Genomic DNA, 16,846 nt, shown 5'->3' on the forward strand with positions numbered 1-16,846 from the left:
AATCAGAAGCAATTCTCCCCCCCTCCCCCTATACAACCCTCGCTGCTCCTTCCAGGGGTGTCACCAGGCCCTCTGGATCCTTGGCCGCCTGGGCCCAGGATCCTTTGGGCCTTCCCTGACCTTCACTCCACACATCTCATCAGCTACTGTCTCATCGAGTCTTCATCTCATGCCCCTTTGGCCTCCATCCCCTCTCTCTTCTCCTGAAGCTTCTGCTCTGGTTCAGGCCTCTCTCCCACTTTATCTGGGCTCCTCCAAGATCCTATTTATTGCTCTCCCTGCCTCTAGGCTCTCTTCTTTCCATTTCAACTTTCTTGCTGCTGCCAAAGGGATCTGCCTAAACCTGGCTCTGACTGCTCCCTGTACCCAAGTATATCAGCACCTACTCTGGGTCCCACATCCAGGAGGTAGCAGAAGAGGTGCCCAGACCTGGCACTTCCTGATTGCAAGGCCAGCTTGTCCGCTAGGCACTGCACCACACTACCGCTTCTGGCCTGGTCCACGGTGGGCACTTTATAAATGCATATCCATTGATTGTTTCAAGCTGGAAGGATCTTGGGGCTCATCTTCAAAGCCCCTCCTTTAGCAAAGCAGGAAACTGAGGTCCAGAGGTTCAGTTCTGTTCAACACGCTCCTTTTACACACCTTGTAAAAATTTCCATAGCACTGAGTGGCTGCTGTCAGTGCAGAAAGTCACAACATCCCTGCCCTCCATGAGCTTACTTTCTCCTGGAGGAGTCTGGTAGGTGGGGTACACTGGGCACAAAGGGATGTGATTAGACAAAATAGAAATCAAGATAGTGTCCACTTGGGGGGGCTACATTGAGCCCAAGTCCGCACTCCAGCAACTGCCTCCAGGGGCCAAGCAGACGGAGAGCAGCAGCCTGCTTCCCTGGCTCTGTGCTCCATCCCTTTCTCTCTCTGGGGCAGATGCTTCTTTGGTCTCATTTCTGGTTGTGGCTTTTTATCCTCTTTTCTGAGGAGTGATACCACCCTCCACCTCACCCCCATGCCCCCAAAGCCCTGGAGCAATTCCAGCTGTCCCTGCCTAAGGAGCCTCAGGAGCTGTGTCCCAGTCGTAGCTCTAGCACTCTGCTCTCCACCTGAGTGACCTTGGCCAAATGGCTTCACTTGCCTGAGATGCCATTTCTTCACCTGCATGATGAGAGGGTTGGCCTCTGTGCTCCCCTCCAGCTGGGGCTAGCCCTTGGGTTAGGTTCCTTCGAACTCTGGCTCACTTGGCTGACTCCTGCAGATTAGCTGGCCTTTAGCTGGTTCCTGTCTGGCCTGCAGAACTCCTCATCTGCCTCTTCTTTCCGGAGCTTGTTTGTGGACTCCATGGTGGCCGTTCCTGAGAAGAGAGCCTTTTGTCTTGTGCCTGTGATCCATGGTCAGGCCTCGAGCAGCCAGCCCCAGGCAGGAGAAGGGAGTTCGGGGGCCTGGCTACAAGAAGGAGGCCTCTTTCATGTTGGGCGCTGGCTCCAGCTCTGGGCGGCTGTTGCCCAAGCAGCTTTGGGTGATGTGCCAAAGCCTGTGCACCCTCCTGGGACCCTAGGGGATCCTTATGAGATTGGGGCTAGTCCCTCTGCCCTAGAAGGGGAGGCTTTGAGAAGCTTGGCTAGCCTGATCACTTGGGTTGGTGTGGAGGCACCTCAGATGAAGCAACCTCAACTGAGGGTGGAGGGAGGGGAGTGGGAGACCCCAAGTTATCTGTAGGAGGAGAGGCAAGTTCCCCTTGCCTGGGGCCACCCCTGCCTCTTCCCTACACCATGAGGCTGGGGCTGGGACTCAATTGCCTGTGGTGATAACAATCAGTGCTCCTCCCAATGTGTTCCCAGGGGAAACCCAAAAGTGCTGCTAGAACCCAGTCCTACCCAGGGTTCACAGAGCCAGAGCTAGAAGAGAGCTCCTGGGCCAGCCCTAGCCCTCTGCCCACTTGGAAATGTTTTAGACAGAGGGCTAGATCTGAGGTGCCTCAGATTCTTATTGGCTGTGGGACCCCTGACAAGTCACCTTACCCCACTTAGCCTCAGTTTCCTCATCTAGAAAATGGCGATACTAATAGCAGGGTTGTTGTGAGGTTCAAGTTTTTACAGTGGAGAAAACAGAGGCAGCCCAGATTATCCAGGCAGTTTTAAGCAGCATCAGCTGCTCTGAGTCCAGCTCAAGGGCTGCGGCCCTGACCACCAAGCTCGAGGAGTCCTGGTTGTTCATCCTGGTATTCTGGGCTCTGTCTCCACTCCACTTCCCTCTCCTGACAGGCAAGGGCAAAGCTAACCTGGCAAGCATCCAGAGACTGGTGATCAGGTCCGAGAAGGAAGGGCCTTCAATTCATGCCCTACAGGAATGGTTGGAGGAACCTATAGTTAACCTAAAGAAGGAGATGTTTGAGACACAGTGATTCACAGTGATGGTGAATGCCTGTCAAATTAGGAGTCAATTTGATCTGTTGGGGCCCAGGGCAGAACCTGGAGCAGCAGGTACAAGTGACCAAGAAGCAGATTTGGGTTCAAGACAAAGCAAAGTCATGACAGCTGTCCTTGAGGGGAATGAACTGCCTAGGAGGTAGTGAGCCTACCATCACCAGAAGGCTCCAAGCAGAGAGCCTGGGATTTCCTCCTAGTGCTTCCTGAAAGAGTTCCTCTCTTCCTCTTAGGCTAAGTCATTCCTCCATGTCTCTACTTCTGTTTCCCCTCCTGGCCACTTCTGCCTCACCTTGAATGAGCCCCAAAGCATCACTGAACCTTCTTCCTGTCACTCCTGTCCCACTGCCCTCTTCCTCTTCTGGCTTCTCACGCTGTGAGCCCCATCCAGCCCACACCTGGATGTGTCCTTCAGCTGTAGCCCACATGTGTGAGGCATGTCTGCTCAGCATATCCTGTGACCCCCCAGAGAAGGTGTCAGCTACTCTGTTGTACCCCTAAACACAGCTGAACAATAATAAGGACATAGCAGGCCTTGAATGCATGGTTATTGAATTCAGACATTTATTAGGCATTTCCTGTGTGCGAGCCTCTACTGGGGCTGGGATCCTAAGACCGAAAATGACCCAGCCAAGTTCATTCAGGCCCTGACCGATGGTGCAGGAGCACAACTCCCAGAGGTAGGAGGGACCTCAGAGGCCTTGAATCCTGCCCATCCATGAACAGTAATCCCTTCTAGCATCCCTGCAAGTAGCCACCCAGCCTGTGCTTTATGACCTCCAGTGCTGGGGAGCTCATCACCCCTCAGCTAGCCCAGCCCACACCATGACAGCTTTTCCTCACATCAAGCCCAAGTTGGCTTCTTTGGGGAGGCCAAGCAGAATAATCAGCTGATCACCAAGTCTGTATTGAGTGCCTACTGTGTGCCAGGCACTTGACTGGGTACTGAAGATACAAAGGAAGAAGTCAGGCAATCAGCCTGCCTTCAGAGAGCTGACTCTCTGCCAAGGAAGATGATACAGGCATATGCCCACCTTAGAGGTTTGTACCAAAGAGATGCAGGGGCACTGGGGGCATTTTGGTGGGGACAGAGCAGTGGCAGCAGCTTCTGAGGGCCCAGAGAGGCCTTCTGTAAAGAAGAGAGGTGTTCTGAGAGGTAGAGGTGAGGAAAGAGATATACCAGGCACGGAGGACAGTCCGGACAAAGAAACAAACGCAGCAAATGGGGCACCATGTCTGAGCAGCAGCAAGGCAGCCAGCTTGGCTTAACTACAAAGGATGTGAAAGGGAGTCATGCATCATAAACAGGTTGGGGGGAAAAAAAAGCTGAGGACAGTTTGAGAAGGGTCCAAAATGCCCCACAGAGGAGTCACCAGAGAGCCATTGGAGGCAGGGGAGTGCCGTGGTAACATCTGTACTTAGGGGCATCTACTTGGCTGGGCTGGAGCTGAGGAGACCAGCCACAAGCTTTTGCAGTAATTCAGATTACAGGTGAGGACGGCTCTTTCAGGAGACAATTCTTCGACACCTCTTGTCTTGTCTTCTCTGGAATAAACAAGCTTAGTTCAGTCCCTCCCTCCAGGTCTCGATGGTCTGCTCTCCAGCTCCTTCCCCATCCTGACCTCCCTTCTCTGGGTGCCCACAGCTGACTCCCCAAGGGGTCTGCCCAGGAGAGGACAGCAGAGCTCTGGCCCTCTCATCCGGGAGGCTCAGCCTTCCAAGATTGGGCCACCACTGGCCAACACTGTGCTGTGCGTATGGACCCACTCATGGCCTGAGGGAGAGAGGGAAGTGTTGACCCCATACTGTGAACGGAAGCAGCTGGGCTGCTTCCCTGGCGTCTGCTGAGGCCCTTCTTCTCTGGGGTAATGAGAGGATGAATAAGTGCTGTGTATACTTCAAGTCTGAATTATTCCTCCTGTGTTTACACATGCAATCCGGCAGAAGCCTGCCCTCCCAGGCACCTCCTCCTAATGTAAACTGGCTAGTGGCAGGGGTGGGAATGGTTTACTCGGGGAACGCCAGTCATGTTTCCACAAAGCCTCCTCTACCTTGACATATGACCCAAGACCCTGGCAGGCTTGGGGGGCCCATTGGGAATTCCATTCTGAGCTCATTCCTAGCAAGATTCCCCTCTTGCCAGACATTGTTCTGGGCCTGAGTTGGCTGCCCAAGAAGAGTGGCCCATGGTGCATGGATTTGGCCACCACTCCTGGGGAATTCGAGACCCTTTGGACCAGGCCTGAACGGAAGCTGAGCTGGGAAGTATTTATGTTGGGAGCCTTTTCTAAGCAAATAATCAGTGTAAACAAGGGAAGATAGTCCAAAGCTCTTAATAGGGAATAAGCTGCTGGGAAGCTCTTCAACCCCTGTCCAGTCCTTTAGAAGCAACCGCTTCCTTCTAAACTCCAGATAAGCTAATGACCACGTCTCTTCTGTGCATTAAAGCAGGTTCCTTAAGGCCTTCTCCTTGGCACCCTGTCTTTATTCTAGTCCTGGCTATGACCCCTCCAACCCCACCCCACTGCAGAGAATCCAATGGGGCTTCTTTTCCAATAAGGCTCTTCACAGATTCCAAGGGCTCTTGTCCCCAGCTGGTCCTGAATGACCACCTTTGGGCACCTTGATGAACTCAAAGAAAGAGGCCCTCACTCTAACCTCGTTTGGGTTTTTTTTTTCCTTCCCCCAGGCATCTGGTACAATATTCTCAGAGGCATTGGAAAGCTGGCTGTTATCATCAATGTAAGTACAATTGGATTGCCCAGAGAAGCAAGGGCATTGGTGAGGGACTGGCCAGGGGGCTGGGTGCATGAGGAATGGGGGCATCCAGGGCCCTTCAGGTTCTGGGTCCTTCCCTCCCCTCCCCTACTGTTTCATCCCCTGAACAGCCATTTGACTAATTGGAAGAGATGAGGTCACTGGTCTTCAGAAAGTTGAACCTGGATAAAGAAATTGTTTCCCTTCCAGATAGTTCATCTCTTAAGATCCTAGATCTAAGTTGGAGGGACCTTAGAGACCCTTGCATCCAGGCCCCTCATTTTACAGATGACTTAGGGTAAGTGACTTGCCCAGGGTCACATAGCCAGTGAACATCTAAGGCAGGATTGAAACTCAGGTCTTCCTGACTCCCCCTAGCTGTCTCCTTATGTTGACAGGGGCTTGTCTAGGTTGGGTTTAAAAACACACACACAAATTCATCCTACGTCTTTCACAACCTCAGGAAAAGTCCATAGGATTCAAAACTAAAAAGACTGGGGGCAGCTAGGTGGCTCAGTGGATAGAGCACTGGGCCTGAGGTCAGGAGGACCTGGGTTCAAATCCGGCCTCAGACCAAACACTTGACACTTACTAGCTGTGTGACCCTGGGCAAGTCACTTAACCCCAATTGCCTAAAAGAAAAGCTGAAAAAAGACTTCAGAGGTCAGATAGTCATCCCTTCCTGTGACAGATAAGGAAACTGAGGCCCAGAGAAGGAAAGAGACTGACCCAAGTTCCCTGGGTCATCAGTGATAGAGTTGAGTCCCCTCACACTGCCTGGACTCCCCAGCTCCATTGAGGCCAGGTACCATGGTTAGAAGAACTGGGGTTCTGGGCTCGCCAGACCAGGCTTTAGATCCTCCCTCTGAGGTGGATATTTGTGACATTGAGGAAATCACTCAACTTCTCTGGCCTGCACTTTCCTCCTTGATAAATCGAGGATGTGGGAGCAGATGGCCCCCAAGGTCCCTCAGTGCCCTTGATGCCATGATTCAGCCCCTTTTTTGGTGGCCCTCATTTTTCCAAAGCTCCACATGTGTTTCTCATGCCCCTGACCAAGTCCCTCTGCCAATGGCTGCAAGCCCATGGAGCCCTCTTTCCCATGGAGGCTCCTCCCCGTGTGCCAGTTTCCTGGTCTCTTTGGGGATTTTGCACCCATGGCTCCCTTTCCTTCCTCCCCTCCTTCCTACATTCCTGGTTGGATTTCCCCCTTCCCCCTCCCACCAGGCAGCATTGGCAGCCTCCTCCTATCTCCCTATACTCTGTTGGAGGAAGGTTTATGGTTGCTTTACTTAGGTTAAAGTAATCTTAAGACGGTGGCCCCAGACCAGATTGCGTTGGAAAGAAAAGACCTGCATTGAGCATGTATGTGGTGGGCCAAGCAGTAACTTCAAATGCAGTCTCCTTGACCAATTCCCTGGGCAGGAGGAAGTCTGGCAGCTGGGAAATGTCTTTTGAGCCCCGTGCTCCCAATTAGAGGCCAATGGACTTTTGTCCAAGAAGGCTAGAGGCTGTTTCTCCAGCAGCCAAAGCCTGTCCTTGGGGCAAGCAGTCAGTGCAGGCTTACCCAATCTGTGATAGAAACACCTGTTGTGCCTGGAGCTGAGGGAGGCACCCAACCATTGTCCCAACAATATCTCCTGAGTAATCTTATCAGGAATAGACTGGCAGGGTGCCCTCCCTTGGGCTCCTCCAGGCATTTCTGGAGATGGAAGAGCTGGCTGTGGCTGCCACCTCCAGACCAGGGCTGCCCTATGGGGAGACAAGAATCAACCTCCTTGTTGCAGTGAGAGCCTCATTCTCTCTCACAGGCCTTTTCCCAGCTAACATTTCCCCAAGAGCAAGGACACTGACCATGCACATGAAGCCGTTATCAGCCCAGTTGGACTGGATTTTTCTGGTTCACCAGAGTTCTGAAGGGGTGGGATACAGGACTGAGAAGTCTGGGGCAGGGGATGAGGGGATGGGGGGAGAAGGCCCAGAACATGGAACCCTGCTCGGGAATAGGGCTGAACAATGAGGTCTTGTATTGTGGCACTGAGGGACCTGGAACATTGGGCTGAAAGATGCCGGGGGTGCAGAGAGGGCATCTCCAGGAGGTGACCTCCCCTTCCCCCTCCTCCTCCCCTTCCCCCACTTCTTCTCATCCTCTTCCCCCTCCTCCTCCCCTTCCCCCACTCCTTCTCATCCTCTTCCCCCTCCTCCTCCGGCCAGCGCTTGCTCAGAGCTGCCTGGCCAAGGGTCTCACTTCATTCAGGATGCAGTAAAATGGGAGCAAGGCAGGTTTGCTCAGGGAAAGTCTAAGACCTCCCTTCCTTCCTTGTATTGGAATCAGGTGAGGATTCCCCATGTGCTGAAGGCCCAAGCCATCCTTATGCCTCTGACTCTCTGTTCTGTGGCCTCGCAGGCATTCGTCATCTCCTTCACGTCAGACTTCATCCCCCGACTCGTGTACCACTACATGTACAGTTCCAACGGCTCCATGCACGGCTTCTTGAATCACACGCTCTCCTATTTCAACGTCAGTGACTTCCAAGCCGGAACGGCTCCCAATGACCCCATGGAGCTGGGCTACTCAGTGCACATTTGCCGGTATGGATTTATAGTGGCCCCCTTCAAAAGAGAGAAAAGAGGAAAATGAGCCACGTGCATGCAGGAGGGGTGCTGGCCTAGCTTGGGGTTGGGAGCATCGTGCCTCCCCTTCTCTTGTGATCCCAGCTGATGGAGGCAGAGCTCCTCATCCCCAGTGTTGCCATCTCTGCCCTCAGGCTCTTAGGGGAAGCCAGCAGCTGGACAGGTGGAGGTGGGCAGCAGTGGCCAGAGAGGATGGGCCAAGAGAGTAGTCAGGACAAAATATAGCCAAGCAGTTAACTAGCAGGGGGCAAACTGGGCTTTGCCCCAGGGCTCTGAAGTCTGGGGAGGTGGCCTTCCTCCCTGGAAGGACCCTCTTCTTCCCATCATGAAAATGTTTGAGGTGTGACTCTAACATCTCGTGACACCTCACTTACTCCCTTCTGTCGGCACCAGGGGTGGGGAATCTGCAGCTTCAAGGCCCCCTGTGTGGCCTTCCAAATCCTCAAGCTCAGCCCTTTGACTGAATCCAAACTTCATAGAACAAATCCCCTCAATAAAAGGATTTGTTCCGCAAAACTTGGACTCAAGCTAGAAGGACCCCACCCCTGATGGACACCACATGTATAATGTCACCCCCATTAGAATGTGACTTCCTTGAGGGCAGGGACTGAGTAAGAACTTGCCTTTCCTTTTATCTACCTGTTAGTATTGGGACCCCACACTGGGACTCCTCCCCTTCAGAGCCCTGCTTTGCTTTCCAGATACCATTAAGCCAGTATGCTCATCCCTCCCTACTGAGGACCAAATCACACCCACATCACCCTCTTAGTGGCCCCAGGAGTATTTTGCCACCAATCTTCATGGCACCCAATTAAAGCAAGTGAGGGCTGGTCTTTCTCTTTTGGGGAGGAAAAAATGGGGCCTTATGGGGTACAAGCCCCTGCCTGCCTGTCCCCCCTCGCTGACTTTGCTTCTCTTTCTCTGGAGCCTGCTGTCCTAGGCCAGGATAGCCTTCTCCCTGGTCTGCACTGGTCTATGCCAACCACGCGTGGCGGTGGGACAGGTCCTTCACATTCCCAGGGCTGCTGTGGGATTCCCCGGGCAGGGAGAAAGCATGTCCCTGGTGGCCCATGACTCTCAGCCTTTGCTCAACCAGATGAGCTGGTTCTTGGGTGGTTCTGCCCTTGCCAAGAGGACTCCCAGGGAAAGTTTACCCCTCTTCCCTTCCTTGAAACCTGCCCTAATGGCTTTGCATACATATTCTCATGAGCCTGACACTCTGGGAAACTGAGGTAGGAGTAGGAGGAAGAGCCCTGAACTGGCTTTCTGGTTCTAACTCTGACGCTAAGAACAGTGTGGCCTTGTGCAGTTCCCTTCTTGTCTCTGGACCTCAGTTTCCCCATCTGTAAGGTGAAGGGGGCAGAGAGGTGACCTATAAGGCCTCGTCCATGCAGCTCAGTCCAGTGCCAACACTACCTTCAGGGGTCAGCCAGTCCACAGCCCCTTATTCAGCACCTCCTATGCTGCCAGGCACCACTTGGGTGATGTTAGGGTGATGGGCTACAGGTCAGTTGTAGGACTTGTTTACAAGGTAGAGCTTTGATTGTCACGCTTGGGTTACTTTGCTTGTACATCCCCAGCCCCTTCCAGGCTTAGGTCCCTTCCCACCATCCTCCGCCTCCTCCAGGTCTTTGCTGATGCCCACCCCCTGATTGCTGTCCCTCCAATGACCTTTCCTCTCCTTTGGATGGCTCACATGTGAAAGTGTTGTCTTGCCCAACAGAACATAAACTCCTTGAGGGCAGGAACCCTGGTTTTTATCTTGGTACCCCCCCCCGGCACTTTGTTTTAACTGATGCTATAATTTCATCCAGCATAGGGATCTCCCGACGAGGGCAGTCCCTCTATCAGTGCAGATGGGCCAATTTGTAGTCTTAAAAGATGTCCTGGCACAAGCAGGTGCTTAATAAATACCTGATGAATGGATGAATACAACAAGAAACCCAAGGTCCTGTTTAAATTCTTGTCTGTCCTTCTCGTTTCTTCTACAGGTACAAAGATTACCGAGAGCCCCCTTGGTCGGAAAACAAGTATGAGATATCCAAGGACTTCTGGGCGGTCCTGGCTGCCCGACTGGCCTTTGTGATCGTCTTCCAGGTAGCGTGGGCCTCGGGTTTTTCTGGATCGGGAAGAGGAGAAGTTTCCCAGACACCTCATGTGGAGCCTAGAAACAAGAGCCCCGCAATCGCGGGATCAAGGGTCCTTGGGAAGGTTTCGATCTGTCTCCGCCTCCCTCCCCACCCCGCCCCGGACGCCGAGCTCAGCTCACCCCCTAGATCTAATCTGTTGCCAAATCTTGTCATTGCAAAGTTCACAACGTCTCCCGTCTGTATCTCCCTCTCTCTTCTCTACACAGACACTCCCCTCCCCAGGTCACGCTCCCGTCCACCTCTTGCTTGGACTATTAAAATTACCTACCAGTTGTCTAAAGTGTCTCCCGCTCCAATCCATGCTGCACTCAGCTGCCAAAGGAATTTCCCTAAGCCCAGGACTGACCCTAACTCTACCCTGCCCGACCCCACTAAACTCCAATGGCTCCTTCTTGCTTCCAGGGTCAAAGCTAAAATGCTTTGTTTGACGTTTAAAGCCCTTCCTGCCCTTCCAGTCTTCTCACACATCCCCTGCCCCGTCATCCCCAACACACACATTCTATAATCCAGCTCCCCTGGCCTCCTTGCTGTGTCTCACACACACCTGGCGTTCCATCCCGTCTTGGCCTTTTCACTGGCCGTCTCTCTCGTCATCTCCACCTCCCGTTTTCCATCCTGTCCCACTTTCTGCAGAAGCCCTTTGCCTGTCCCTCTCACTGGTGGTGCCTTCTCCTCCTCATCGTCTTCCGTCCTTGGATACATCTTAGATGTCTATTGTTATCTCCCTCCTTATCTCCCTCCTTGAGAACAGGGACTGTTTTTGTCTTGCATTGTACCTTCAGCATTGGGCACAGTGCCTGGCACACAGTGACCACCTGATAAACAAGGTTGGCACAATAAGAACATGCAGCCATGAGAAGATTCCGCAGGCTGGGGACTGGATGCATTAGGGAATCACTGAGTGTTCTTGAGGAGCAGAGTGACCTGATGATGAGGGTATTTGAGCAATCTTGGTCTCTTTGCTATAAATAGCACGGCCACAGTTAGGAAGTGGTAGGTTCCTTCCCCTTCCTTGGAGGTCTTCAGGCAGAAGCAAGATGCCCACTTATTGGATGTGTGGTAGTAGAGATTGATTTTTTTGGATATGGGTTAGACTAGTTGGCTGCTAAGTACTGGTGGAATTCTAAAATTCAGTGATGGCCAGGCACAGCATGGATCCCACCAAGGAGGCCGGCACAAGACTCTGAGGGGGGAAGGGGAGAGTCCAGGATGTGGTAATGCGGGGACAGATATGGTATCAATGAAGAAATTAGGATTGAGGGACTTTGGGGGTCAGTTTGGGGCAAGTGTCCATTAGACACCCAAGCAGATATCATTTGAAGGCCATCCATGGATTTCCGAGCTGGAAGGGACTTCAGAGCTCATTTGGTGCAATGTCCTGAAGCTTTCTGGAGAATCAATGAAGGTGATGTCCGCCCCTTTTAGAATGTACACTCGTTGAGGTCTTACTTTTGGATCTGTGTCCCCAGAGCTTAGCACAGTGCTTGGCACATAGTAAGTCCCTAACAAATTCCTTTTCATTCATTTATTCAAGAATAGAAAGAGGTCAGGACTTGACAGTAAGTCCAACATTCTCTATCCGGGTGGTAGTTGAAACTACGTTAGCTAATGAGCTCATCCAGGGAAGGAGGCCAACAAATGACCAAAAATAGAGCCCTGAGGGGATGCTAGTAGTTAAATAGAAGGAGAAGAGGGGGAGATTTGTGGAGACAGAAAGAACCCTGGGAGCTCAGGGTGGGAGGAGCTTCAATGGAGCATCGGCAAAGGTGAGATCACCAGGGGAGAGACCAGTGAGTGGGTGTGGCCTCAGAACACTTTCCCAGGAGAAACTCCCCAAAGACAACCCTGAGGAAATGTCCTTGCCTCCCTTTGCAGAAGTTAGGGACTGTGGATGTGGAGCATGGCATATCCTGTCAGACTCCTCCAGGGAGGAGTGCAGGTGGAAATGAAAGGGATGTCAAACAAAATGTGCTGGTGAAAATTTTAAATTAATTTTTTAGACACCTCTTTATTTCCTTGGGCATTAGTTGGGGGAGGTTAAGATATCAGGTCCATAAAAGCTGCACAGACAAAGATCTGGGCCTTGGTCACAAGAATTCCTTAAAGGAACCTATCCCCACTGAGGACCTGAACCCCAGCTGTCCTACTGATGTTTCTTAGAGAGCAGTCTTGGGCAGCTAGGTGGTGCCATAGCACATACAGTGCCAGGCCTGAGTCAGGAAGACTCATCTTCCTGAGTTCAAATCTAGCCTCAAACACTTACTAGCTGTGTGACCCCGGGCAAGTCCCTTAACCCTGTTTGCCTCAATTTCCTCCTCTGTAAAATGATCTGGAGAAGGAAATGGCAGATGTCTCCAGTATCTTTGCCAAGAAAACCCCAAATAGGGGCCTGGAGAGTCAGACGCAATTGAAATGACAGAACCACACCAGACAGCAGTCTGTATAAGCTTCTTGCCATTTATTTCTTTCTCCAGCAGGATATTGAAAGGTACAGGGGAAACCACCTGTCTCTCTGTACATGAGGCTGGAAAGAGCTCTCCGGCAGAAAGCAGCACCCATACCATGGGCCTGACCATAGGCAAAGAGCTCCAGAGTCATGACCGGGGTGACCTTAGGATCAGAGAGCCCAGCCCCAGGCCCCAGGCTGGGCCTTTCTGAACCATGTGGAAGCCTGGGGCTGTGGGTTACGGGAGCCAAGAGAGAAGCTTCTGGCTTTTGCCCATCATCAGTGCCAGCTCCCAGGGGTGGTGATTCCAAAGAAAGGTGGGCCACCCTGTGGAATCAGCAGAAAGCTGCTGACCTTCCTTGCCCATGTGCTCTGACTCATGGGCAAAGTAGGCACAGCCTGGGTTTCACCATGAGACCAGAGGTTTCAGGTCACCTTAGCAAGAAGACTGATCTGATGACTGTAGCCATGCAGGCCATCCCAGGTGCTTGGCAAATGCCCATTGACAGAATTAATCCATCTGGCACGGAGCCAAAGGACTTTGGCCCAAAGAGCACGTTTGCCTGTTGGGTCATTACCTGTCCACTTCTCCATGGTATTGACCAGTGGTACTGTGATATATAAGATCAGCTGAAGAAACTATGGATAGCACTGGAGACCCAAACCTGGAGTTCCCAGGCCTCAGTTCTACCACCTGCCCCCGAGTGACTTCACCTTTCTGGGCCTCACTCTTCTGCCTGCAAAATGAGGGGGTTGGATGGGACGGTCCCTAAACACAGGATCCTATGGTTCTATGACTAGGTGGCCTACAGGGCTCCTCCCAGGTCTAGATGTGTGATCCTTGGAGACCCTCAGGCGCCATCTTGAAGTGTTTGGAGGACAGTGCAGGGGAAGAGGGGGCAGCTTGTTCTGCTTGGCTTTAAAGGCAGAGCTTGGAGCTGTGGCTTGGGAGCAGTCTCAGCATTGAGGGGACTTCCCCCCAAAAGGGTTCCAGGAGGGGGTTGGACAGCCACCTGCTGAGGATGTTGGAGCCAAAATGGCATCTGAGGTCTCTTCCATCTCAAAGAGTCAGAATGATGATTCCTACAAAATCCTGAAGTACCTTCTGAATCCTCAGAAAAAGGTGCCATTAAATGGGGGCACTGTGAGGGGAGGAACATGAATTACTTGTGCAGAAGAACTTTGGGTTGGATAACCCTCATGATGACTACTATTAGGGAAAATAAGGAAAGGTAAGCTCCCTTCTCCCTCCCCCCTCCCCTAAGACCTCCATCCCTTGGGAAGTTTAAGAGTGAAGCCATGGAGTCCCAAGCACAAGTTGTGTTCTCTTTTGAAATCCTCCTGAATAGATGTCTTTCTGCTACTTTATTGATCCTCTTCAATGGCCCCCCAGTGGAGGGGCCAAGGGAACACTCAGGAGCCCAGCAAAGAGTCACAGCATATGGGTTACCAGACTCGGCTAGAAATAAGGCTACGGTCTTATGATAGTGATTTCCCTTCCATTCTTCTTCCTCTCTTCTCCCCAGAACCTGGTCATGTTCATGAGTGACTTCGTAGACTGGATCATCCCCGACATTCCCAAAGATATCAGCCAGCAGATTCACAAGGAGAAGGTCCTCCTGGTGGAACTCTTCATGAAGGAGGAGCAAGGCAAGCAGCAGATGCTAGAGACCATAAAGGAGAAAGATAACCTCCAGGGTGACAACTGCAATAATCACAGCCCGCCATTCACCAGGACCCAGCGAGGCAGCACAGCATCCAGATGCTCCTACCATGTGGCAATTTAGTGGGAGACTTCCAGAGCCCTGGGGCATGCTAGACAGAGCTGCTCTGCCTGCAATGCAGTCTGACTCATGAACAACCTGGCGCAGGGTCCAGAGTGAGCTGAAGCCTGGTGGTGCCTGTGCTGGGCAAAAATTCTCTTCTTGCAGAAACAGAGGACCACGTCCTGATGGGACACTTCCTTTTTCTTTTTTTTTTTTTGCACAAACTGTAATGCAGGGAATCTCTCTTTCTCTCTCTCTCTCTCCAAGGTTAATCAAAAAAAAAACACAAGTTCATGGTGATGCCCATAGGGTTGGTGCAGATACTACAAACAGTTCTCGGAGGACTCAGTAGTGTCTTCTACTGAAAGATGAGTAAGGGTCACCCACCAGAGGAAAAAAACCTTTTGAACTTTTTTGATGCCTTAACGTGTAGACAAAGTGGTTTCCCTAGATGCAAGGCCTGAGCTCCTAGCAATAGAGGGAGCTGCTGAATCACAAACTAGGTTTGGAGGTGGGTTTTCAGAAGAAGCTACTGGAGCACGGGAGGGGAATCCACTTCTACCCATACGTGTTCCTGTTCTTCATATTGGGGCCTTCTGAGCTACCATCCGAGAAAGCCCTGCCCCAACCAGCCTAGGGAGTGGGAATTGGGTCTGGCCTTCTGGGTCCCAGATGCAGTGCATGCTGGGAGGAGCTGACTGTGGCCTCCCATGGGGGGAGGGCCCTCCAGACCACCCCCACACACATCCCAGTGGCCAACCCCAATCTATCCTCTCCCTCTCCTTCTCCTATCCACCCACCCCCAATCCTTTGGTTTGGATGAAACCACATTGATAAAGGACTACTAGAAGAGAGGCATCCTGAGGGGTATTTTTAGAGGCTATTTCAGGTTTTAAATAGAAGTTGTACCAACTCACCCAGACAGTCTCAGCTTCATGGTATTTATTGGTTTCAAAAATAAATTATGGGGTGAGATTGATTTTTTTTCTGCAGTTGGCTTAAAATGTACCAGAGGTGGATGGAGTTTATTATGTTAACCAAATATCTCTGCAAGGCATTTAAAAGATTGTTCCTACCAAAGATTTTTATTAATAAAGGGCTTATATTTTGGTAACACGCTCTTCTATCTTTACTTACAGGAATTTCACTATTGGACAACAATCATTTACAAGGCTTATTAAACATCCATACACACACACACACACAGTTCTCAGTGACAGGAGTCTTCTCCACATACACCAAAGCCGGATGGTCTGAGATTTCCAAAGGCCACACCCTCTCCAAGAGAATAATGAATGTAATCACTCTTCCCAATTCCCTGATGTTTGTGTGAGCGGCAGGCAGTCTCTGTCCCTAACACCAAGGGCTCCAATACTTTTGTTATTTGCTGAAATTGTACAAACGGATGTTTTATTTTCTCTTGTGCAGGAAGTTGTTTGAAATAGGGTTTTGTATATAAATGTTGTATTAAAAATTAGGTGATTACCCAAAAAAAATCATTTCATGGAAACAATTTTTTTTAAAAAGACAAGTAAATGTACACAGATCCATGTAGTATTTTGGCTGAGCATTGATTTGAAATAAATTTAAATGCACAATCCTTTCTTAAGTCGGAGACCTTCCATTGCCCTTCTATCTACAGTAGGTTCAAAGTTGGAAGTGTCTTCCTTCCTTTCTTCTGGATTTGGGGTTCCTGCAGCATTTGACTTGATGTCCTAAAAGTAGTCAGTTCCCTGTCATTGGAAGCCTCCAATCACAGGACGGTGACCAGTTCATGGGATGTTTCTGGTCTGAGCCTGGGCTGGGCTAGGCGACCTTGGTAGTTCCGTCCAGTCTGGGGTTTTGGTGCTTCCTCTTCTATGCAGGTGAACACATCTGTGTCTAGAGTCATGCTCCTGGTCCATTTATTTCAGAGTGTGTGGAAAACAGGGGGCCTTAGAATGCTGAAATTCTAAATATCCCCTTAAAACTAGACCCCTAATCATCTTTAGCCCTAGCCAAGTCAACAAGCCAAAGACAGTCGTGGTTCTCCAGGAGCTCAAAGTCTGACGGTGGAGACAACAGGCAATCAACCACATACAAACAAATTACAAATGGGAGAAAAGGGAAATAATAATCCCATCTTGTGAACGTGGCAGCCCTCATTGGGCGGCAGGATGGACAGCAAGTGGGGGTCATATGTAGACTGAGTATTTCCATCACCTGAATCCCTGTGGATGGAAATCCGTCTGGATATGTTGCCTTAAGAAGGAGAGTCTGAAGACCAAAAGGGATTTTCTCTGCTCTGGAAATCTCCATCCCGGCAGCCAGAACTCCTGCCCAAAGGCACAGGAGGATGAAGGAATCTGGAATGCGTGCTGCCAGAGCCCAGGCCACAGCCTAGGGAGTGGAGCTTTTGAAGTAGAGGGCAGAAGGCTGTTATCCTAGGTGGTGAAAGGTTTGAGTTGTGGGGAATCACGATTTCTACTACAGTATTTTTCATCCCCTTTTTGTAGCCTGTACTCTGTCAACCAATCACCAAATATAAGCACCTACTGTGTGCCAGGCACCGCTAGGCTCTGGGAAAACAAAGGCAGAAAGGAAGCATTCCCTGCCCTCAAAGAACTTACAGTCTAATGAGGGAGGCATATGGACATATAGACATATCTCCTAAATGCTGGCGGTTTTATG

The 16,846-nt window shown here is 51.1% G+C and overlaps 1 protein-coding gene across 6 annotated transcripts in view; it reads left to right on the forward strand.

Moving 5' to 3' along the window:
- Positions 1–15,776, forward strand: part of ANO1 (anoctamin 1) — a 186,609-nt gene extending 170,833 nt beyond the window's left edge. For all 6 annotated transcript variants that reach the window (XM_020970769.2, XM_020970771.2, XM_020970772.2 and 3 more), the window contains 4 exons: positions 5,113–5,165; positions 7,588–7,772; positions 9,806–9,911; positions 13,937–15,776. In XM_020970769.2, the coding sequence (XP_020826428.1) occupies positions 5,113–5,165; positions 7,588–7,772; positions 9,806–9,911; positions 13,937–14,197 (605 nt within the window). In that variant the 3' untranslated portion in view covers positions 14,198–15,776. The remainder of the gene's footprint in view (positions 1–5,112; positions 5,166–7,587; positions 7,773–9,805; positions 9,912–13,936) is intronic.
- Positions 15,777–16,846: the final 1,070 nt, after the last annotated feature.

Source organism: Phascolarctos cinereus, unplaced genomic scaffold, assembly GCF_003287225.1.
Source record: "Phascolarctos cinereus isolate Bilbo 61053 unplaced genomic scaffold, phaCin_HiC Scaffold_9;HRSCAF=440, whole genome shotgun sequence".
In the NCBI taxonomy this organism is placed as follows: domain Eukaryota; kingdom Metazoa; phylum Chordata; class Mammalia; order Diprotodontia; family Phascolarctidae; genus Phascolarctos; species Phascolarctos cinereus.